The following is a 24155-nucleotide window of genomic DNA, read 5'->3' on the forward strand; positions in this document are numbered from 1 at the left end:
ACGTGCCTTAGTACCACCTTGGAAAATTTGAATGAGCAACACGAGAGGAATGTTATAAAATGAGAGCACGTCGTCCAATTGGTGAGGCTTGCCTGCTGTGACCTGTTGGCTTCATGGGCCGACCCACTAAGGCTTGCCTGCTCGGACCTGTTGGCTTCATGGGCTGATGGGTTTTTTTTATTTCGGTAAAATTCCGAGAAAAAAATCGGTAACCGAACAAAACGGTCGGTAAAATGACATACCGATTTTGATACCGTTTCCGATAAAAAATTCCGATACCGATTCTGTTTCTGAATAATACCGTTACCGGTGAATTCGATCGAAAAAATCGATAAAAATTATTTATCTTCGGTTCTAGTGTTAAAAGCACCGAAGAGCAGGTTGTCTTCCAGGTTATATATTGTAGCTGAAAATAAAGTTATTGAAACTGTTCTGACTCAGGAGATGAAAGAAAAGGAGCATGTTGTGACATATTTGAGTCGAAGGTTGGTGAATACCGAAAAAAGATACACCTTTATTGAGAAATTATATATATGCTTGTTTTTATACATATACCAAATTTAGATATTATTTACTATCTACCTCTTGTACTGTTACAAAAAATCAAACATGAGTGATAGAATTAATAAATAGTCTTACCGACCTATAGAATATGGCTTGATACATGAATCATTGAAATATCTAAAAGATTATATTATAGCTAATCTATACTATTCTATTAAGAATCTAATGTGAGCACCTGGCTACCACAGTTTCACCCTCCCGTTGACACTCTGAGTCCGCCCACCACATCGCGCAAAAAAAAACAGTGTAAAACGAGTACTCAAACCCACGTCCCATACTACAAAAATTTAGAGCTAACTACTAGACCATACATATCTTAGTGTTTAGAAGTAAACAATAATTATATTTAAATAAATATCTTAATACCTATTTATAACCAAGCACAAACAACTGGCTAGTTTTACTGTAGAACATTGGAGTGACAACCTCGTCGAGTTCCTCCGGAGTCCGCACTAGTGTTGGGAATTAGGCCGGGCCGGGTCAGCCCGACCCAAGTCCATCGTACTTCGTGCCAAACGGGTTCGGGCTAACAAAGCCCAAAATATTTTTGGGCCGTGCCGTGCCAGCCCGAAGTGTAAAAACAGTGGCTCAGCCCGGCCCTAAACCACGTCATGCCTTATTTGGTCCATGCCGATTCAAGCCCGGCCCGTATATTTAACCACATAAAATCAAAATATTACAACCATATAAAGTTCATAACTTACTAAATTAAAGATATTAAACAATTCTAACATCATTTGATCACATAAACTCCAAATATAACAATAATATAAAGTCGATATCTTACTAAATATTACAACAATATAAAGCCCGACTCATCTATGCGGGCCGTGCCGGGGGCCCGACGGGCTGGAAATTGAGGCCTGGCTCAAGCCCGTCTTCGAAGCGTGCTAGCCCGACCCAAGCCCGCTTTCAGGCCGTGCTAGCCCGACCCATATTATTTCATGCCGGACCGTGCTTTGAGTTCTTATTTTTGGACCGTGCTCGTGCTGGTCCGAAAAACCCGACCCATATTCCCAGACTAGTCCGGACCTTCGAGCACCACAACTGCACAAGCGCCGCGCCTCCTCCGATCCTTCCTCCCCGTGGTCCCGCCGCGCGTCCCTCCTCCTCCACCTCGCGGTCGCGATCGCGGGGCCGGTTATTTCCCGCCCTCTGCGACCACTCCTCGCCGGCTGCGGTCGACGCGCTTGCGCTCCTCGCCTCGCTCGCGGCACTTGCGTTCCTCGCAGCGTCCTGCGCGACTGTTGGCTGTGAGAAATTTGGAATATTGGCACACCCAACAACGCTCTTTGGTATTGCAGCATCTCGAACGCTGAACACGACAACATGGCACCTGTGACAACTGACAATGGTTCTTTCCCAGAACAGCATCTCGTATCATTAGGCGTACTTGAGCGTCATTAAGCTGCTATCATGGCCCGCGGTGAGACTTTGCTTCCTTCCTCTCCAGCCCTGTCGTCGCCGTCGAGACCCATGGTGGGTGCCGTTCTTGGAGACCCACCTCCATTACCAGCTGTCGACGACTCTGGAGAAGCGGACGTTACTCTCCCCATCGACGTTGTGTATCCCTGCGAGATGTCAAGCAAATGAAGTTGTTGATAGTTTGAATGTTGTTTGAGAAATGGAGTCAGCTCCCATTGTTTATATTCAGACCCGAGAACTAGAGTCTATTAAAATGTGTTTGAATGATGTCTAAGAACTCGAATCTGTTTCAATGATGCATGTGAATTGGAGTGTGTTTCAATGATCCTGACATGGCTTGCAGTTTCTTTTTCATGAGAACTGGAGTCTGTTTCATGATTCAGGTAACTCGAGTATGGCCTACAGTTTACTCAATGTGTGTTTCAATAATTCAATGTATGGTCTGTTTCATGGAGTTTTCTCAGTAGCAGCAGTTTTCTCAGGACTGGAGTTTTCTCGGGAGCAGCAGTTTCCACAGAACAACGATTTTAACAGAACAATTTAACAATTCACCAGTTTTCACAGAACAAAGAGGCAGGAGATAGGGTTAGTGTTCCAACTCGAGGAGGAAGAAAGGAGAATGAAGGAACTGGTTCGCGGGCGGACGACGATATGGGAGAATATACGAGGGCATTTTAGTCAGACCAGGTGAGCAAATCCCGGTTAAAGTGGTTAACGACGAGCCAGTGCTATTATGGCAAAGTGTGAGCGACGGCAGTCTCATTTTACCATGTTCGGCGTGCGGAATGCTATAATACCAAAGAGCGTTGTTGGGATTGCCAATATTCCAAATTTCTCGTTGGCTGTGGAGGCGCGGGACGCGATGGCCACGGTGGCGACGAGCCACCCGGCGGCGCCGTGCGTGCCACTGGCCGCGGGCGTGGCGGCTGGGGCCGTGCGTGCTGGCGTCGGACGCCGCTGGTACCGAGCGCGCCGGTGCGGCAGCCCCGGTGCCATGGCCTACGCAAGGCCGTGGAGTACGACATCCAGCTCGAGACGGAGGAGTGCGTGCGGTCTGCTGCCGCTTGCGCACAGTGTAGGAGGCGGGGCTGGCGCCACGCGGTCAGTGGCGGGGCTTGCGGACGAGCACCGGGAGCTTGAGGCGGTGCTCAGGAAGATGACGCCGCCCAACGGCCGTACCGTGCTTATCTTCCGTGCGCCATGCGGGTGCCCTAAGGACAGGATGGAGGTCTGGGGCGCCGGATGAAGAAGTAGGGTGGCCATGAAGAACAAACAGCTGAAGGCTCTCCTCCCATGGAGAAATAATGAGCGAGGGTGACAGCTCCATCAGTTTCTACATACACGAGATATTTTGGCGCCATAGAGGTAGGGTGCCGTTTGGTTCATATATTGATAACGTAATGGGTAACCGTTAAATTATGTTTGTTTAAGTCCAACCGTAATCAATATCACACTAGAAATGGATACCGACTTATTCAAACTTGTTATCGCTGGTATTTGGTGTGAATCATTACCATTATCATTTATGTTACATTTCGTGAACCAAACGACATCTAGACCTGAGCTATTACCCTTTCTTCGAAGGATGACTGCTTACAAGTTTGGTAATGAGCTGAGGCATATGTTTGTAGATCTTGCCTTGAAACCTCTTTCCTCGGGTTCCTGTTATTCTAGTCTCTTGTAGGAAGCATAATGTGCTCAAGGAAAGTAATAAAGGTGGAGGTAGATATAATGTCATAAGTGGATTATGCAGTAAGTGGTTGTTGCCTATTGGATATATGAATAAGCGCAGCAGAGACAAATCCTTTTTTTTCTTAATTAAAAACTTGCTATATTCATCTATGACCATATCTTGTTAGTTAATGGCCCTGTTTGGGACAGCTGCTGCTTGTTGAGAAAGCAGCTTATCTGATAAGCTGGTAAAAAGTAGCTTCTGCTTGTTGGCTGCTTTTAGTTCATTTTGAGAAGCAGCTGAACTGATAAGCTGCTGCAGAAGCTGCCTGTTTGGCAGGACTTCAGCTTAAATTTGTGAAGAAGCTGAAAATAAGCTGTGCCAAACAGGGCCAATGTTCTACTGATTCAATATGTTGGTTTTGCCGTGTTACTAGGAAATGACTACTAACTACTAAGGGGGGTGGCTGTTTGGAGAAATTGCTTTAATTCACATAGTCCTATTACACTAATGAACACTTCGTATCTAAAATGTTAGCTATGAGGGGTAGTAGTAATTCATCCGTGCTGATGTATAAATCTTCCCTGTTTGTTTCAAGCTGTTCTGAACTAAGAGTTTAGAATGTTAGGTCTAATGTCACACATAGTTTGTGCCGGTAGATTGATTTTGCTATGCTATTTGAGATGGCACGTTTCTTTCTTGTCCTTCGTTTCTCACTGCTTGACCTTGGAAAATAGGTTCTCTTTATGTTGATGAATATTCCTCCATTTGTTTCTCTTGGTCTCTTAATCTCTGTTCTTAAGGCGTCGCCTAGGCGTCCGGGCGGTGGTCTAACGCCTAGGCGCCTACCTCGCCTAGGCGTCCAGGCGGTGCTCCAACGCCTTGGACCGCCTTACCACTTTAAAAACCACGCTCTTAATATGCCATTGTTCACTTTGTTGCTATTATCTACTTATCATAGTGTCTATATATTATGGACTCTAATTTCCTCGATGCTATTTGTCTCGTTTCTTACATATACTATTCATGCATTGTTATTTTCCTTTAATTTTGAGTAAACTGCTGATGGCCCAGAGTGAATACCATTTCTGTACTCTATACTAAAAACATAAGTGATACCTCTTGACGTACATTTGATCATGTATCCATACTTCAATGGTGAAATCAATGTTGGAAGAAATTATTTGTAACTTCATTTCTTCACTTCTATCATCTTACATATTATCAGCCCCAGCTGAAGCCATTCAGGTCAAAATGTCTGTAAGCTTGATTTGTGTCATCGACATTGTGGGTGTTCAGATCAAGTTTGTTCACTGAACACGGATGCTCAAAATCTACTAGCTTGCTTTCTCTGGGGTATTCAACTGCCTGTCTTGCACACTTTTGTTCTTCCAGATATAGCTTCTCTGCATCTACTTTGCTTCCGGATGCCGAACTGGTGGTACTACATCTACCATTCTTTTGAGGTGCAGTATACTCATGCGCCATCTCTGTGTCACTTTCATACCCAAACTCTGCTTTATGGTATCCTTCCTCATTCTGCAAATGAGCCATCCTATGTTCGCTTAGGCTTCTGTTGAGGGCAAACTGTGTCTCATGTTCATGAGATCTTTTTCTGCAAAATAATGAACTATCATCATATGCTTTTAGTACTCCATGGTGCTGTAGTTTGTGCTCCTTGATGAATCCTTCAGCAACAGACAAATAACTATTTGTTGAACTTTCAACAAACTCAATTTGTATGGGCTCTAATCTATGCACACTTGAACTTTCTTTTACATCTGTAATTGCATTACTGAAGCATTCATTTGATACTTGTGAAACTAACTCTGATATTTTTATTTTTGCATCTTCCAGGTTTGCAGGGCCCAAATTCTGTTTTCCAAGTGTCTCTTGTGCCTGCTCCAAAACTGCCTGAAGATATTTCCCTTGGGCTTCAATTCGTAGTTGTAGATGCCTTTGCACCTGTTGCCAGTTTAAATTTCAGATCAGAATCACTGCAGGACAACTCCATTTATAGACACTACAAGTGGGACTTTGCTGGACCATTAAAATCAGTAGTGGACATTGGACTCCAATATTTGGTGTCCGAAGCCGTAGAAAATAATTCAAGATGCTTCCCCTCACAATCATGGCCCTGAACCCTGCACTTCTACAAGCTGTCTAATGATCAGCACAAAAGAGGCTGAGGTGGTTCCGTGGTTGGCCCCGGGAAACCCTATTTGTAGCAGACGGGCAGGAGAAAGAAGCCTAGAGGCGAGAGAAACCAGATGAGAATGGTTTTGCTTTTCAAGCATGCAGCTTCAAGATTACTAATTGATTCAATGGTCACCATCTGTGTCAGACAGAATGCACAAGTGCACTTAGGCCAACAGGAGTCATCAGTCTGCCACAACACGGGAGGTGCGACTTGCAACGAGGATAGCTTGCAAACAGAGGAAGAACACACTCCACCCGTTCCAAATCATAGTTCACTTTAGCTCTATCCTAAGTTAAACTTATTTTCTGCTGAGTTCTTAGAAAAAATATTAACATCTACAAATTCAATGAAACTAATTTGATGTCATAGATATTGATGTGTTTTTTCTACAAACTTGGACAAAGGTATTGACTTAGGACAAAGCTGAAGTAAACAATAATTTGGAACAGAGAGATCATATAAAGGTTGAATGCCATTTGTTGAAGATTGCATACTCGCATTAATGGGAATTTTCATCAACGTTTAAAAGTTCACTAATAGAATTGGTGTTTGAAATATCTGTTTTCATGTTTAATTTTTAACAGACTATTTGTTTCTTCACCCTGTACTAACTAATGAGTATGTGTGCATTTCATGGTTCAGCTCAAACAATCTTGTTCCTTAATCTAAAAGGGTAATTAGCTTGTACTCCCTCTGTTCCAAATCGTAAGTTGTTTTTAGTGCCTTAAGTCAAAGTTTTTTTAGCTTTGACCAGGTTTGTAGAAAAATATTATAATACCTACAATATCAAATAGATACACTGATACACTATATACTATCAAAACATATTCATAGTGCATTTAATGACCCTTGTTTAATGATGTAGATGTTTGTTCATTTTTCTACAAATTAGTCAAATTTAGACAGGTATCTTAGGACAAAATTTTAAAACAACTTATAAGTTGAAACGTAGGGAGTATATAAGTATTACTTACTAACTATAACTTTTTTGCTAAAAAAATTGGGTCTACAGGTATACACCCTTGTCATCATAATGAAAATGTTTGGTCTAAAACAGATCCGGATTTAAATTATTTTGTCATTGTTAAAGGAGGTAGTAATTTGGAATCGTAGTCTTTCCTTGTGCTCTTCCAAAGTTTGGGACTGTGCTAGCCAAAATGCTTGAGCTGGCCCATCGTTCATTTAACTGTCTAGAACAAAAGCGTTATCTTCGTGGTGTCAGTAACTCACCTCAAGTTGTTCATTTAACTGTCTTTGAACCTGGATTTGCATCTGCAGTGCTTCACCAATTTGAATAGTCCTTGAACCCAGGAAAAGAGTATTATTTCAGTATTGGGATTTTATACAATTACAGAGTGTTAACATAGTCCTTACTTCTCTGCCTGAGGAAGAACATTTGTACTGCTCATTGTTGCTGCGGTTGTTCCGGGAATCCTATCAGCAACGGGCGTACATCCTATGGTTACAAGTTACTAACTCTTATATTGTTTCATTATAATAGTAAATATGGGAGTTACAGCTTGTTCTTACCATTCTTCGATGTACTGGCATTTGCTTGAGCTTGGAGGTTCTTGCTGAGCCTGTATTTCTGTAACACCCAAGAAATGGTGATTACTGCAGCAGTTAAGAATATCATTTTTAGCAGGCGGGTTTCTGATTCCAAAGTACCTGGAGATGGCTTTTCAAATGGTACAAGGTGAGTCCTGGAATTCCCATGAGCCTCATGACTGTTTTTGGAGTAGCTTCTGGGTGATGAATAGAAATATAAGAATTCAGCTGGTCTCTATATCTTGAGAAGGTATAAGAATATAATACTTACTCTCTTCTCCACCTAATTGATTGACTGCATCTACAAATCGCTGATGTAACTCAGGTGTCCATTTCAGCCTTGGTTTAGCGTCAGTTGAGAGAACCAGCCCAGAATCTCCTTGGGCATTTCCTCCACGCAAAAACGGATGCTGCTCCATTGGAAAGGATGTCCTCGTGGTGAAGAGCTCACTCGGACCCTGATGTTGGTGATACATCTGCTGCTGTAGAAACGAAATGCAATTCCTAAGAAGTTAGGTCAACGAGCCGGGAGGGGGTTCTGAATTTTCCTAACCTTTGTGGCCTGTGTTTTCCAGTGGCCTCTTTACTCTGTTCCCAAAGCCTGAACTTGTGTTGGAATGCTTCCTGTTGACAAACTCAAACACCCTCTTGTCTGACCTTAAGTCTTTTGATACCCTTTTGGCCTTCTCAGGTTGATAAGGAGTGCCTCATGAGGTGGTTTTTATATGGGAAAACATAGAATCTAGCATCTTGGAACAAACATCAAAAGAACAATCTTTAAGTCTACTAAGAGAAGATGGTAGCTTTAGTAATTTTGGAATCAAAATAATCAAAATCAAAATTTGCACTTTGAATTTCAACCTGTGACTTGTATGTATTATAGCACCTTACTTTTCTAGGTGTATTCTACTGATTTAAAACTGTTGAAGTCATGAAGTGTGTGTGGCATGAGTAGAGATAAAGCAAATTATACTTTTATGTAGCTTTCTGGAATATGATTCTGCTATCTGATCTGTTCAGTTTATGAAATATGCACTTCTGAATTTATGCCTAATGAATGAACAGAGAAAAATATCTGAGTAGCTTCTCTATAATGCCAGCTAAGGGTAGTTTTGCTGGTATTTACGAATGGTTCAGTCTTGCTGCACTTCAGTACATGACTACATGATTTAATTATTATTGTTTATAGTGGAATCAGATGCAGTTTGGGTTAATTTAGTTTAAGCTACACGTTGACACTTGTCATTATACTTTTTGGGGACGCTATTCTACTTGCAGAAACATAGTTGTTCTATCAATTTTATTCTGTCCATTGTACTACTTTAATGTGCGTGGAATATGAACAAGAATAAGTTCCATCAATGTCCTTTCCTACGATTGGTACATATTCACATTCCAGTCCAGGAAAGTTTCTGCCATGAAATTTATGCTCTTTACGTTGGATAAGCTCCTTTTGAACAAGACCACTTTGATTGTAATGATCGCTAGTCAAAGCAAGAGTACTTATGTACTGTGTTTATGTTTCTCTATATGTTACACATCACTACTCTTTCAGACTTTTGGTACCATAGATAACCATTACAATCATGTTTTTTTATCTAACCAAGGACTAAGGAACTGGGACACTTGTAGTCAATGTTGGCCAGTCTAGTCCCTCCCCATTTTTAATTTTAAAAAACAGTAACATCAATACAAATTCTATCAATTCATGTTCTGTAAGAGAACTGTCTGTAGCTTTTCTAGACATGTTCCATTATCTTCTTTAAACCAAAGCGAAGCATGTCTGAGTTTTCCACATGTCAGAAATTTTTATTTCTATTGATATGTTTTTGAGATATATAAGGAATAAGAGGAAGTCTTTTCCGTAAATATCATGAGAACTGGGGACTTTTTGTTTCATGTACTCAATTTAACTGATGATTCGCTGTGTTTCTACTCCATCGCTCCGTACAATATTTGGTTGGTTGAAGTATAAATATATAAATTCACTGTATTACTACCAGCAAAAATTCTTACTACCATTCTTGAATGTCACCATATGTTATCAGTGTGGTCTTTAATAAATTCTTACAATCAATTTAACTGATGATTCTTGCTGGAGTATATTTTTTGTACTCATCTGATAATTTATTTTATTTTTCCACGCACTGCATTTCTACTTCTCTAGCAACGTATACTTATCAGATAGTGCATGCTATTTGAAATGGAGGGTGGGCTGTCTAGCTATCAGCATATAAAGAAGTCTTCGATAGAAGAATCTAAAGCATCATCATGTACGTGTGTGTGTGTGTGTTGGGGGGGGGGGGCATATTCAGCAGTAAAGATTGGTTTTGATAGCAGTTCTAGAATTGTAAGTTACATATAGCATGAAGCTTTCTGCTCTAGTTTCTACGGACTTCTTTTACATGAGTTGCCTCTACTAATCTCTGTAAGCGTAGAGCCTCATGGGTTCAGTGGCAGGCTAGTGCCAGGGCTGCTTGAACTAAGGAATCATGGCCAGCATAGTGTACTTGCTAATTGTTATTCAAAAACTGTTTTCTTAGGAAAAAAAATATTTATGCATCGTTTTTTTTCCTTTTTGTAAACAAGAAAGTTAAGCATGTTACATTATAGGAACCAGCATACTACGTGTATTAATTTTTATTCAATGGCTATTTTTTTATATGGCAAGATATCTCATGTAGATGGTCAGAAGAAAGGAAGGATATAAGAGTGTTAACTGGTCCCTAACCTGATAGATTATTAGTAAATACTAGTCTATCTTGCATGTATTATGCATTTAAATTATCTGATATATAAATGGCTTGTCACAAGAATATATTATTGTTATTCCTGCCTGTAGGAACCATGTAGCACAATCGAGTTAATACTAAACAAAATGCAAACAGTTATATGGTCTTAATCTTATAAACTTTAGCATCCTATCATTAGATTAAGTTATTATTTCCTATGTGAAAGATCTGTACTTGTAGATAACTTGGCACTCATCTTTAGAGCTGCAAAGAACTGTAAAAACACATAATTATCAGCAAAACTAAAGAAGTGATACTATCTGGTTGATCACTGGGGGGAAGGAAATAGAAGAATGTGTGGATGTACAAGTTATACACCCAGTTATCTATTCAGGACAGCCCCCTAGTTGATACCTGGCCTATAGGTTCATCCGTCCCCCTAGCGCCTAATTTCCAGACACCCTGCCTGTGTGTCAACTTATCATGGTCCATTATATGTGTTAGGAACCACCTCACCATCAGCATGTTTGGTAAGTAGCGTTTGGGGAGCTAAACCCAGACTGCTTGATTTCTGATGACCCAAGTTTGGCCTTCTGTAGTTTAGTAGCTTTGTCATATGACTGTACAATTCTGAACAGTGTTTACTAGGAGTTGGTATGACATTGGCTGCTCAAAATGGTCTCACACAACCATAACAGGATCATACAGTTTGGGTCTAGAAACCTTGTCCATTGTCATGGGTACACCAATACTCAATTAGTTTCTCGTCCAATCCTGGTCATCAGAGCGATAAAAGGCAGAGTACCAACCAATTAAAATCAGTCATGAATAGGGCAATCCAATTGCACAAGCTACTCATTTGTTGAATGGAGTCTTTGTCCAGACACCATGAACACACAGATTCTCAATTCCAAACTATCGCCTTGGCATTGATTCTTTTTCTAGGTGTCCTTGGCATGTATTCATCCTCAAGTTGCCTGCATATTTCCGGTGAGCTATGCTTTTCATCAATATGCATTTCTCATCAATCCACCTAAATCTTTTTTTCTTATTCGCATTGCCGGCATCCGAATCTCAATATTCCTTTGTTGTGCAGCAAATAAGCTTTCTGTGGCTTTCACAGAACATATGCTGCCAGACAATAAAAATAAACTATCGCGGCGGCGACTATCTTACGCTTAGTGATGGTTACTGTTCGGGGATGCTCTTTTAGCAACTAGTCTAGTCTAGTGGTTATGTGATGCTCTTGCAGTTCACAGGCAGCGAGGAGGCACCTGAAGGATTCATTCTTGATATGGTATCTAATGCAAACTTGCACCCTATATTTTCTTGCATTGTTTATAGCTGTACATGTATAATGTGTGCTGATGCGTTTGTGCTAATGGTTGGATTTGTTTGAAGGAAATCTGTGGTTAAAGTAAATCAAATTGAGGCGATGAGGCGAACAACTTTGATATTCTTTGCTTGGAGCATCGCTGGAGCATATGGCATTTGTAGTCCTGGTCAGTGCTTTTGGTTTGCCCCTCTTTTCGATATTCCAATGATCATATTGACATCAGTCGATGTCACGAGCAATATTCCTCTAAGAATGTGGGTAGTTATGCCACATTTCGCTTCCTGGTTTATTGCAGGTGATTTCTCGTTGTTTGCCTGCTGAACACATGCTTGTGCTGTAAATGTACAATTGCCCTTTTGCTACTTTTTTTTTCCAAATCATTACTACTCAATATGCTGATTGAAATCATACTTCCTTTTATTGTTTTGTACTTATATTATCCACGACATATCAGTATCTTTTTTAACACTGAGCTTGGCTAGAGAGTATTTTGGCCCATGCTACTTTTTTTCCCGCATATTTTTCTTTTGGAGTTTGGAAAGCTTTTGCTTCGGCTTGGGAAAAGAAAGCTCGGGTAGGGTGGTGGACATCTAGCACTGTTAAATGTCAATATAGCTATATTAGAGATGCTACTCATGTTCCATCTTGCTATTAGTTGTGTTATATTCCCTTGTCAGGACTGCTATGGTTGCTGACGAGGAAGTAGAAGCTATTAGTGTATAGAGATTATATAATGGTGTGCTCGGCTTTCAAGCCAAGATTTGTGCGTAAGTAATTGGGCTGTTAAGCCAGGGATCGGTGAGTGGACCGGCCCAATAGATCAGGCAATATATACTGTAACCTGTCATCGGAACGAGAAAAGAAAATACAGAATTGAATAGAAATTTTCTCACCTTCGTGCTTCAGGTTGCGTCTGTGTTCCTGGCGCTTCGTCGCCGAATTGGTGTGGCTCACGTCGCCGGTGATCTCCCGGTGGCCAGGGGCGTGACAAGTGGTATCAAAGCTTATCAGTCCTCGGCGGCGTGCGGAGCGGGACGCGCTTCCTCCGCGATGCTCTGTTTCGGCGTCGCGTCTTCGTTGCTCGACGACCTTCGACGAGAGGTTGGCTTGGTGTTCACGGCAGCGCAGTGGAAGCGTGGTGGTGGTGGCGGTGATTTGGTTCTTGTGGCGTGTGGTGGCGGTAGAAAAAGTACCTGCAACCTGTTCGACGAATTGTCTGGGTGTCGCTCACTCGACTGGGTCTTCGGCGTGGGTTTCATTCTCCACCGACGACTCGCGGCATCGTGTCCTTGGCGTTCATCGATTTCGGGTGGACGTCCGATCTGGTGGTGTAGGTGACGGTGACCAGAGATGTCGTCGGCGCTGCCGCGACTTCAGTTCTCAGCCATGACGACATCCGAACAGAAGGGTGACGGGCGGTGGGAGAAGATGATGGAGATGTTGGACCGGTTGGGAGATAAACCGGAGGCGATGGAGGTAGATCAACTTCGACTCAAGGAGCGGGCGGACCGCGTGGCCACGACGGTGAACAAGGCGGAGGAAGATCGTGCGGTGGACTAGGATGAGCTGATAGGAAAGCTGGAGGCAAGGCAAGGAACAAAGCAATCAAGTCGCCCGTGCAAACTGGGACCATCAGACGTGTTTACAAGGATGTTTGCAGTTGTGAGCCAGGGTATGCTATTTCAGGGTGAGAGTGCCTGTGACGTGATCAATGAAATGCCCTTTACAACTGCAGTTGCAGATGAGGAATTGAGGCATCGTTCCAATTCATGTGTTACATTGCAACAATGCGAGCAGGCAACTCTCGAAGGACTACTTGGTCCCAGCGTGATGCCCAAGAAGTATTTGAGACAACTCATAGTCAGATTACATGGGGTGATGAGCAGCTGCAAGGTGAGGAGTCACATGATGGTTTAGCAAGGTTTTCTGATCAGGGTGAGCGTTTGGTGAGCAAGGTAGCCATGAATACAGATTCATGTGATACGACAGTGTGGGATGAATAAATCTGTGACAACTCTATCTGGCATGAGGGTTTGTTACAACAGTTAGCTTCGAGCAGTAAGAGCACAAATGATGCCTCAAAACAACCTGCCTAGGTAGATCAGGGGCTGGACACAGATGTGTGGCAATAGGGTTGAATTAAAGACATCGGTCATCTCTGAAGATGCTAATATTGAGGTGATTAGTGAAACATATTTTGCGGAGGTAATTTGGGATGAGGAATCACAACATGGCTATGCCTCAGATGGATTATCGTTATGTCTGACACTCGGTGACAAGCAGCTGCAGCCAGGGCTCAACCAAGGTTGTTTCGAGTTGTCGGCCAACATTGATGACTCTAAAGTTTTGTTCCAAAACTATGATACTGTTTTCTCAGTTGTCAAGATGATTGAGGAAGACGAAGCCATACTCACTGGAGGAAAAGATGGTGCTGAAGGGAAGATGCCACAAACTGGTGAATTCAATAAAAGAAGATCTGGAAGGTTTCCTTGTTGAATCTAAAGAAGGGGCTGAGGACGAGTTCACATCTAACCAGAGTATGCACAGAGGCTTACTTTGAGACATCGTTGTGGAAAGAAGTTATCTCAATGATTTCCATCAAGGAGAGAGGGCACTTATCATGACCCGATTTCAGAGGTGCCACCCTTATTACTCATCAACTGCTGATGACACTGTAGTGGCTATAGCAACTGAAGGAGCTGCTAAAAGAACTTATGAAGTTGTGTGGTTCGAACCAAACAAGGATGTGGTGGCATTAGTGGAAGCCTACTTCTTTCCATTTTTCCAGCCATCACTATTTCCTCGAAGCAACAATATTGCTGTCATTCCAATCACTCGGGGTGGACATCACAGAAGGAAGGTGACATTATTTGAAGTTGTTCCATATGTTCAATCTACAATGGAAGTTATGGAGTATGTTGAATGTGAGTTTTCAATCAAGTGTTATCCTCCATTTATCATCAAACAGCCTGAGGGTCCAAGTTTCTGCATTATTATCTTTTCTGTGGAATGGCAGAAATGGAATTTCCGTGTTGACAGCAAATCCAAAGAGGGTTTGGTTACCTATTCTGTTGCTTATGTTGATGCTAGCCGTGGACGTAGACCTATAGTATGCAGGCTGAGCTTTGTTGAGATGGTTGTTCCTTCTGGAGAACCAAATGAACTACATTATTGCAAGAATGCGTTTGAGGCTGGAGAGGAGGGATGTAAAAAAATTGTGTATTCTATTAAGAAGGGATGTGATTGCTTGGGCTACGTAAAAGAATTTGGTGCGCATTTCACAAACTTCACTGGTGCTGTCCAACCAATGTGGATCCAGGAGGTGCTTAATTCCTCGTGAAGGATTCTGCTGCTCAGGAATTGTTGCAAAAACTGGTTATTCATGGTCAAGATGAAGCAGGTTTCTCAACTCAGCAAGTTGGGGAACATTTGGCTAGGGCTGCAACTTACCAAAAAGTCAAGAGATTCTTTTGGTTGAAGGGGGTGCTGTCAATGACAATCCTCACAAGTCGAAGATGTGGTTGCCTCTTGTTGGATTATGAAAGATCAGCCTTCCTTGCTATGCTGAAGAAGAAATTGGCAGAGGCTCAGAAATCTGTGGTCAATCAAGCTTGTCCGTAATTGGCATTTAAAATTTTTGGGCTTTATCGGGTGATTGAGAAGATTTGGGAAGTTGATTTCAGATTGGAGTTATCACCAGTAGCTCCCGTACATCCGGACTGCCATGTTTTTCAGCTGCAACATGTTACTTCTGTCACACTACTGTTTTCTCAGAGTTGACTAACTGTGTTGATTTGGGGGCTCGTGGTGTGCTGTCTGTTGAAGTGTTAGAGCATCGATTGTGAAAAAAAAGAGCAAGACCATTCCTGAGGTGCTGATTTGGTGGAGTCATCTTCCAAACGACTCAATCATTTGGGAAGATTACTATGTGCTTAAGGAGAGATTCCCACATGCTCTTGCTTGAGGGCAAGCAAGTTTTGCAGCAGGGGGAGATGTCAGGACTGCTATGGTCGATGACGAGGAACTAGAAGCTATTAGTGTAGGCAACGACTGCTATGCAAGCAGTCCTTCTGTGCAAGCGTGTAAGCAAACCATCTAATCCATTAGATCGTGATCCAACCGTAGATCACATTTAACATTTAAACCCTTCCACCATCAGCTTAATAATCATTATAAAAAAATCCATAACAAACCACGATTGTATCTGTGGTTGGATCGTAATTTAATGGATCAGATGGTTTGCTTGCACGTTTGCACAGAAAGACTGCTTGCATAACAGTCGTTGCCGTGTAGAGATTCTGTAATGGTGTGCTGGGCTTTCAAGCCAAGATTTATGCGTAAGTAATTGGGTTGTTAAGCCAGGGATCGGTGAGTGGATCGGCCCAATAAACCAGGCAATATATACTGTAACATGTCATCGGAACGACAAAAGAAAATACATAACTGAATAGAAGTTTTCTCACCTTCGTGCTTCAGGTTGTGTCTGTGTTCCTAGCACTTCATCGCCGAATTGGTGTGGCTCACGTCGCCGGTGGTCTCCCGGTGGCCAGGGGCGTGACATCCCTCCGTTTTAAAATAAAAGCATGTTTAGTTCACTTTTTTTATATTCAGTGTCTATTTTTTGAGAAAGTTGGAATGGAAACTCTAACCCTGAAATAGGGTGGGGTGATGTATTAATAGACTACGAGTGTTGGGACAGACCCATTACAGAGGTGGGCGAGAGGGTAATTACATAGGAAGAGCCCCAAACCCCAATAGGTATTCTAACACCCCTGCAGTTGCAACTCTATCATTTATAGTCTTATAGATGTTCAGTCTGGAATGAAAGCCTAGGAATACACTCGACAACAACCCCTTGGTGAAGACGTCGGCGAACTGCAGTGTTGTGGGGATGCTGAGGACCTGAACGTCGCCTGCAGTGACACGCTCCCGGTCGAAGTGCAGGTCGATCTCCACATGCTTCGTGCGCTGATGCTGCACGGGATTGGTGGAGAGGTAGATGGCGCTGACGTTGTCGCAGTAGACGAGGGTGACACACTAAAGGGGTCTGTGGAGCTCATGGAGGAGCTGGCGCATCTAGGAGGCCTCTGCCACGTCGTTGGCCACAGCGCAGTACTCGGCCTCCATGCTGGAGTGGGAGACGACGGGCTACCGCTTGGCGACCCAGGAGACAAGGTTGGCGCCTATGAACACGACATAGTCGGAGGTGGACCGACGCGTGTAGGGGCAGCCGCCCTAGTCAGCCTCGATGTTGACCACAAGTTCCGACGTCGTGGATGATCTAAGGAGGAGGCCATAGTCGAGGGAGCCACGGAGGTAGCGCAGGATCCGCTTGAGAGCGGTGAGATGGGGCTCCCGTGGGGTGTGCATATGGACGCACACTTGCTGGACGATGTAGGCGATGTCGGGCCGGGAGTAGATGAGGTACTGGAGCGCGCCTGTCAGGCTCCGGTAAGACGCCGCTTCGGCGACCGGGGGCCTGTCGTCCTCAGAGAGCTTTGCTTGAGTGTCGACAGACGTGGAGCAGGGCTTGCAGTCGAACATGCTAGCCCGCTCCAGAATGTCGATGGCGTGCTGGCACAATCTAGCAGTTTACCCATCTCCATATTCAAATTCTACTATGCAAACAATGTAGTCTACAGTGCAAAACAATGTTTTGGATGACTATATGAGTAAGATGTTAGACACGGTCTAAGGAGTTTCTGAAGAGTCGAGGCCCCGCTGCACTCCAAAGATAGAATTCATTCACAACAATCTGCAGTACCGCGGGAACACAATGCAATCACTCAAGCAACCAATATGATGAGGGAGTTAAGGCCTTTTTTGAGCTCCTTCATGACTGCTTTAACACTGATTCCATGCAATAGCCCCCGCTTCATGAAAAGAAGGTGACCATGCGTTGTTGGATGGGCCTGATCGCATAGAGGGCAAGTAGCATGATAGGGGAGCCCTCATTTAGCAAGCCTATCAGTAATCCAACATCTATTTTTATAGCTAACCATATAAAAAACTTGCATTGCAATGGTGTTCAGATTTTTTAGATACATTTCCATAGACCTAATTTTTACTGACCCATTAAATAGACATCATAAGTCGATTTGCTAGAGTAAACTCCATGCATTGATAGTTGCCATATGTGCTGATCACCATGGAGTTTACCCTAATTTTTACTGACCCATTAAAAATGCATCATATGTGTCTTCCTGCGCTTGTACAATCAGGGCTCCTCTGATGTCGGATACCCATGTACATGTACGGTTATGCAACCGTTATGCAGTGACGGATCTAGAATTTTACGATTGGGTATGGCATCTAAATTTTTCATATATATTTGATCAAACCATTTAACAATTCAAAAAACAAATTTTACATCAAATTATGTAGTAAATTTTAAATTTAAAAGTTAAATTTAAACATAAATAATAATTCTTAAATTTGGAATTTAAGTTAAAAATATTTACAAATTATAATATAAATAGATGAAAAGTCATATCGATGGTTTGTATGTCTTTTTAGCTGAGATCTAAGAGACATAATTAATATCTTAATTATGTTATCCTTATCTACTTAAAAAACAATAATGGACGATTAAATAAATTATACTTGCACAGATTAAATTTCTCAGCTCTCACATGTGATTATACAAACAATCACATAATATATACTGAGTTGTTGATCAACCTTGATTCCTTTCCTGTCTCCTAACTATCGAAAGCTTAAGACCCATTAAGTTGTTTGTGTGTTTGGTCGTTTTCGCGAGCCTACACCTAGCAGTCAAGTTTTCAACGGTATCTCATGAGTCACTTACGTTGAAGAATCCGAGCGATCGAGCGTTGGACTGGATTTTATGATCATATTATGTGTCTAACAGATCATCTCAAAACTTCATTAGATTTCCTGATACCATAAACCTAAACACAAAGAAAACACAATCTACAAGACTATTATTGTAACATCCTATTTATGTTAAAAGTTATAAATTTTTTTCTATATATATACTATGTATATGGTGGATTTATGGGGTATGCCAGGGCATACTTGGCACACACCCTAGATCTGCCACAACCCTTGGTCCATTGTTTAGGGTTTAGTGACTAAAATGGAATAAATGGAGGGACTAAAATTAGTCCCTAGAAACCAAACATCGGCCCCCTAACTCATAAATATAGATGTCTAGATAGGCCGACATGACCCATCCGGTATGTGTCCGACTTAGGTACGGCTCGATTAAGCATGACTTGGTGCCCCAACATGACATTTCTTTTGGAAATGAAAACATCATTCTGGCCTTTTGCATTTGCATGCATACAACCTTACAACTCAATTTTTATATCATTCCGCAACAATTTATAGTTCAAACAAACTTCAACTAAATCATGATATGGAGTCAAATAAAACACGAGCACTAAGACGCTTCAATTCTTGCATGGAACCGTCACTCGTGACTCACGAAGAACTCCATGGCCACCACCTCCAAAGACTAGCACACGACGATGATTTGTTGTTGTGTTTCTTCCTTTTGCAATAGTCTCCAAAATCTGAACCAGTGTGCGCATGAAGATGGCCTATATAATTGACGGTATAGGTTTATGATTAAACACCACATCATTATGGCAAAGCCAAATCGACCAAAACAATGCTGCAGCACCAGTAAGAAGCAACTTTTTATGCGTGCAATCTTTGTTGGATTCCTAATCCTCTATAATATGATTAATATTAACGGGTTGGTTTATCTTTAAAGCAAAATAAATAATTCTCCAAACAGTTTTAGCTAGGTAACAGTCAAAGAAAAGGTGTTGTATGCTCTCGTTCTGATTACAAAAGCTACACTTCAGACTTCCTTGCCATCTACGTTTGGCTAAGTTGTCTTTAGTGAGGGTCACCCCTACCTAGATACCAAAGAAAGTTTTTTATCTTAAGGGCTAGTTTGACAACTTTATTTTTCCAAGGGATTTCTATTTTCCCAAGGGAAAATAAACTAATTTCTCTTGGGAAAATGGAAATTCCTTGGAGAAATATGGTTGCCAAACTAGCCCTATGTCACACCCTGTTCTGGGGGTAAAACCAAATGCATATCATATGTGTGCCAAGATCCATTTTCCACACATATGTTGACGTCACAAGTGTAGTATATCAAAAGACAATGCAATAAAGGCGTAAAGATAGTAGAGTAGTCTTTATTACAACATCCAGATAATAGTATCTTAAACAGTATCATCAAAGTAAAGCGGAAATAACATGGGTAATCTCCCACGGGAAGATGACCGACGCATCGTTAGACTCAGTATTCATTGAAATCTCCATCAAGGTCTTCTTCATCATCCTCTGATCAAAATATTAGCAAGGGTGAGCTCACTTATGGTCGGGGCTCAGCAAGTGGAGGAAAAATTAATGCAAGTTTAACAAGGTGAGGCTAAGGTTAAGCATTAAACATTTTAGTTGGTCAATATTTTATTAGCAACACCTGTCTTACTAATAAGTGTGTATCCCAAGTATCCCATTTAAACAAATGTATAAGAGTATATCAAAAACACTTAAGTGAAACCACTTAAGCAAACCATTGGCAGATCATCAGATCTCGATTTATTGTCCATCTTTAAGTTCAATTATCATGTGAGGGTCCAGGTTGCTCTTAATTGTGAGCACGGATGACATATCAGTTTTACACTCTGCAGAGGTGGTACAACTTTACCCACAAGTCGTGTATCCCATCTAGCTTGGGTTGTACGGACCCATAAACACTGTCGAGGTGAATGGCTAGGGATCAACTATGAGGTTTTCACAAAATACACTTAATACAAAGCAACCCGCTAAGGTTTCCAAGTCATTGTGGAGGCCCTCTAGGCGAGGTACCTTAGCCAAGAATACGTCCCCATGTTAACATGAGCTGCCACCACTGCCGCTTCCCCTCTTGCCCATATTTCAGGTAAGGTTGTTAGGTACTAAGTGAAAGGGAAATGTGCCCTTGGGCCATTTCTATAATGTTTTGGTGATTAAGTGTCCAACACATAGTGAGTGAGTTAATTATGTGCCAAACAAGCAAAAAGTGCAAATCATACAACAAGGTACGTTTCTAGACTTAGTACATGGTTTTGAGTACTAACATATATTGTCTAAGTGCTAGAAACAGAGAAAAGAAGAAAAGAATCGCAAAAGACTTGGCTCGGTGTAGCCGAAGTCTAGCTCGGCTTGGCACACCGGACTGTCCGGTGGTGCACCGGACAATGTTCGGTGCGCCAGGCCAGCCTCCGGTGAACAGGCCACTCTCGGGAAAAATTGGCAGCGTACGGCTATAATTCACCGGATTGTCCGGTGGTGCACCGGACTGTCCGGTGAGCCAACGGTCATCTGCGCCAACGGTCGGCCGGGCAATCCGCGGGCGACGCGTGGCAGCTACAACGGTCGGCAGCGGGCACCGGACAATGTCCGGTGCGCCAACTGGCCCGGAGCTACAACGATTGCCTGTGCCAGAAAAGGAAGGAGATCGGCACCGGACAGGCTACAGTGACTGTCCGGTGGTGTACCGGACTGTCTGGTGCACCACCCGACAGAAGGCAACTTTGGCCTTCCTTGATTGGCCTCTAACGACTCCTAGCTGCCTTGGGGCTATAAAAGGGCCCCCTAGGCGCATGGAGGAGAAACCCAAGCTTACAAGAAACATTCTAAGACTTCAAAACTCCAACTTCACGCATTCGATTCTTTGAGATATTGACTTGAGCTCCATTTGAGTTGTGAACTCTGTGCGTTGTGTTTTGAGCTCAAGTTGTGACTTGTGTGCGTGATTGTGCTGTGGATTTGAGTCTTGTGTGTGTTGCTCTCCCCTCCCTTACTTCTGTGCTTCTTTTGTGATCATCATTGTAAGGGCGAGAGGCTCCAAGTTGTGGAGATTCCTCGCAAACGGGAAAAAGACTAAGAAAGGAAAAATCGTGGTATTCAAGTTGATCATCGGATCACTTGAAAGGGGTTGAGTGCAACCCTCGTCCATTGGGACGCAACAACGTGGAAGTAGTCAAGTGTTACTTGGCCGAACCACGGGATAAAATCGCGTGTCTCATGTGTGCTTTCTCTTTGATTGTCTGTGTTCACAAGAGCTCGTTTCAAGCTACTTAGCCGTTCTAACTTTCATAACTAAAGTTTTGTGGCCATTAGTGTTGAATTTTACAGGATCACCTATTCACCCCCCCTCTAGGTGCTCTCAATTGGTATCAGAGTCGTTCTCTTCACGTAAGGGACTAATCGCCCGAAGAGATGGATCCTAAGGGAAAGGGGATGGTGGTCAACGACAAGGAGAAGGAATCCTTCCTCAATGAGCCTAGAGACGACAAGCCTACCGACTCAGGCTCAAGTCACAAAAAGAGGGATGGGAAGAAGAAGAGTCGCATCAAGAAAATCGTCTACTACGACAGTGATGCCTCTTCATCTTCACCAAGAGACAACGATGACGACGACTCTTCATCGAAAAAGAAAACGGTTAATCAAAATTATTCATTTGATTATTCTCGTATTCCATTCAATTCTAATGCTCATTTACTATCAATTCCACTTGGGAAACCTCCACACTTTTATGGAGAAGACTACTCATTTTGGAGTCACAAAATGCGTAGTCACCTATTTTCTCTCCATCCTAGTATTTGGGAGATTGTTGAAAACGGAATGCATTTTGATAATACTGACAATCCTGTTTTCATAAATGAGCAAATTCATAAGAATGCACAAGCTACAACTATTTTGCTAGCATCTTTGTGCAGGGATGAATACAACAAGGTGAGCGGCTTGAACAACGTCAAGCAAATTTGGGATACCCTCAAGATATCACATGAGGGAAACGACGCCACCATGATCACCAAAATGGAGTTGGTGGAAGGCGAGCTGGGAAGGTTCGCAATGATCAGGGGAGAGGAGCCAACACAAACATACAACAGGCTCAAGACCCTGGTCAACAAAATTAGAAGCTATGGAAGCACAAGATGGACGGACCACGACGTCGTCCGACTAATGCTAAGGTCATTTACGGTAATTGACCCCCATCTTGTCAACCTTATTCGTGAGAATCCCAGGTACACCAAGATGACGCCCGAGGAGATTCTTGGGGAGTTTGTGAGCGGACACATGATGGTGAAGGAGGCTCGATATGTGGACGATGCTCTAAATGGTCCACTACCCGTCCACGAGCCTCAAACTGTTGCCCTCAAAGCAACCAGCAACAGGGAGACACTACCAAGCAAGGTGGCACAAGTGGAGGCCGCAGGCCTCAACGAAGATGAGATGGCGCTTATCATCAAGCGCTTCAAGACCGCACTAAAAGGACGCAAGGAGTACCCCAACAAGAATAAGACAAAGGGAAAGCGCTCCTGTTTCAAATGCGGTAAGACTGGTCATTTTATAGCACAATGCCCCGATAATGACAATGACCAGGAACAAGAAAAACATGGGAAGAGGGAGAAGAAGAAGGTTTACAAGAAGGCGAAGGGCGAGGTGCACCTTGGCAAAGAATGGGATTCGGACTGCTCTTCATCCAACTCCGACGATGAAGGACTGGCAGCCTCGGCCTTCAACAAGTCTTCGCTCTTCCCCAACGAACGACACACTTGCCTCATGGTCAAGGAAAAGAAGGTAAGTGTTCGAGATACCCCTAAGTACTCTACTTCTAGTGATGAGGATTCCTCCGATGATGAAGTAGATTACTCTAGTCTATTTAAAGGATTAGATAGAGCTAAAGTAGAAAAGATCAATGAGTTAATTGATGCTTTAAATGAAAAAGATAAATTGTTAGAAAAACAAGATGATATTTTATATGAGGAGCATGATAAATTTGTTAGTGTGCAAAAATCCCTTGCTTTAGAGATTAAAAGGAATGAAATGTTGTCCTTTGAATTATCTGTTTGCCATGAAACTGTATCTAGTTTAAAGAGTTTAAATGATGATTTAAATGCTAAGCTAGAGGAAGCTAATAAATCTAGTTCATGTGTAGAGCATATTAGTATTTGTAATAGATGTAAGGACTTTGATGTTGATACATGTAATAAACATCTTATTGCTACTACAAATTTGAATAATGAAGTGGCAAGTCTTAATGCTCAACTTATGACTTGCAAAAATGATTTTGATAAGTTAAAATTTGCTAGGGATGCCTACACAATTGGTAGACACCCCTCTATTAAGGATGGACTTGGTTTTCGAAAGGAAACCAAGAACTTAACAAGCCAAAAGGCTCCCGTTCTCAACAAGGAGAAAGGGAAGGCTCCTATGGCTAGTAGTTCTCAAAAATGTCATGCTTACATTTATGATAGAAAATTTTCTAGGAATGCTCATTATAATAGGAGTTATGATGCGTTTAATTCACATGCTATGTTTGCTTCTAGCTCTACTTTTGTGCATGATAGAAGTAGGCCTAGAAAAAGTAATGTTGTGCCTCATGTGCATAGGAGAACATGTAATGAACCTTCTACCATTTACCATGCTTGCAATACTTATTTTCCACTTGTATGTAAGAATGAAAAAGTAGTTGCTAGAAAGTTGGGATCCAAATGCAAGGGAGACAAAACTTGTATTTGGATTCCAAAGGCTATTGCAACTAACCTTGTAGGACCCAACAAGAGTTGGGTACCTAAAACCCAAGCGTAAAAATTGTCTTGCAGGTTTATGCATCCGGGGGCTCAAGCTGGATTATCGACAGCG

General features: G+C 42.4%; 1 protein-coding gene and 1 pseudogene across 2 annotated transcripts; one reads left to right on the forward strand and one right to left on the reverse strand.

The window, feature by feature from the left end:
• Window positions 1-1357: 1357 nt before the first annotated feature.
• Window positions 1358-15949, forward strand: LOC109941857 (uncharacterized protein At5g19025-like; annotated as a pseudogene).
• Window positions 4678-8151, reverse strand: LOC103635802 (Putative MYB DNA-binding domain superfamily protein). 2 transcript variants are annotated; one of them, XM_008658182.3, is made up of 7 exons: window positions 7963-8151; window positions 7681-7891; window positions 7530-7606; window positions 7392-7449; window positions 7236-7317; window positions 7092-7161; window positions 4678-5626 (listed from the first exon to the last, which is right to left on the reverse strand). In XM_008658182.3, the coding sequence occupies exons 2-7, from the start codon at window positions 7883-7885 to the stop codon at window positions 4886-4888; spliced, it is 1233 nt and encodes a 410-aa protein (XP_008656404.1). In that variant the 5' UTR covers window positions 7886-7891; window positions 7963-8151; the 3' UTR covers window positions 4678-4885. The 2 variants fall into 2 exon arrangements, with proteins under 2 accessions (XP_008656404.1, XP_008656405.1); XM_008658183.3 differs by having other exon boundaries at window positions 7681-7888; window positions 7963-8103.
• Window positions 15950-24155: the final 8206 nt, after the last annotated feature.

This window comes from Zea mays, chromosome 8, assembly GCF_902167145.1.
Source record: "Zea mays cultivar B73 chromosome 8, Zm-B73-REFERENCE-NAM-5.0, whole genome shotgun sequence".
NCBI lineage: Eukaryota > Viridiplantae > Streptophyta > Magnoliopsida > Poales > Poaceae > Zea > Zea mays.

Bases quoted from the DNA above. Each gene is read 5' to 3' on its own strand.
- LOC103635802 (XM_008658182.3), bottom strand. From the start codon at position 7,885: ATGTATCACCAACATCAGGGTCCGAGTGAGCTCTTCACCACGAGGACA. The intron at 7,607-7,680 runs GTAAGTATTATA...TTCATCACCCAG, and splicing joins TCAATTAGGTGGAGAAGAGA to AAGCTACTCCAAAAACAGTC. The intron at 7,162-7,235 runs GTAAGGACTATG...CCTGGGTTCAAG, and splicing joins GTTCTTCCTCAGGCAGAGAA to GACTATTCAAATTGGTGAAG.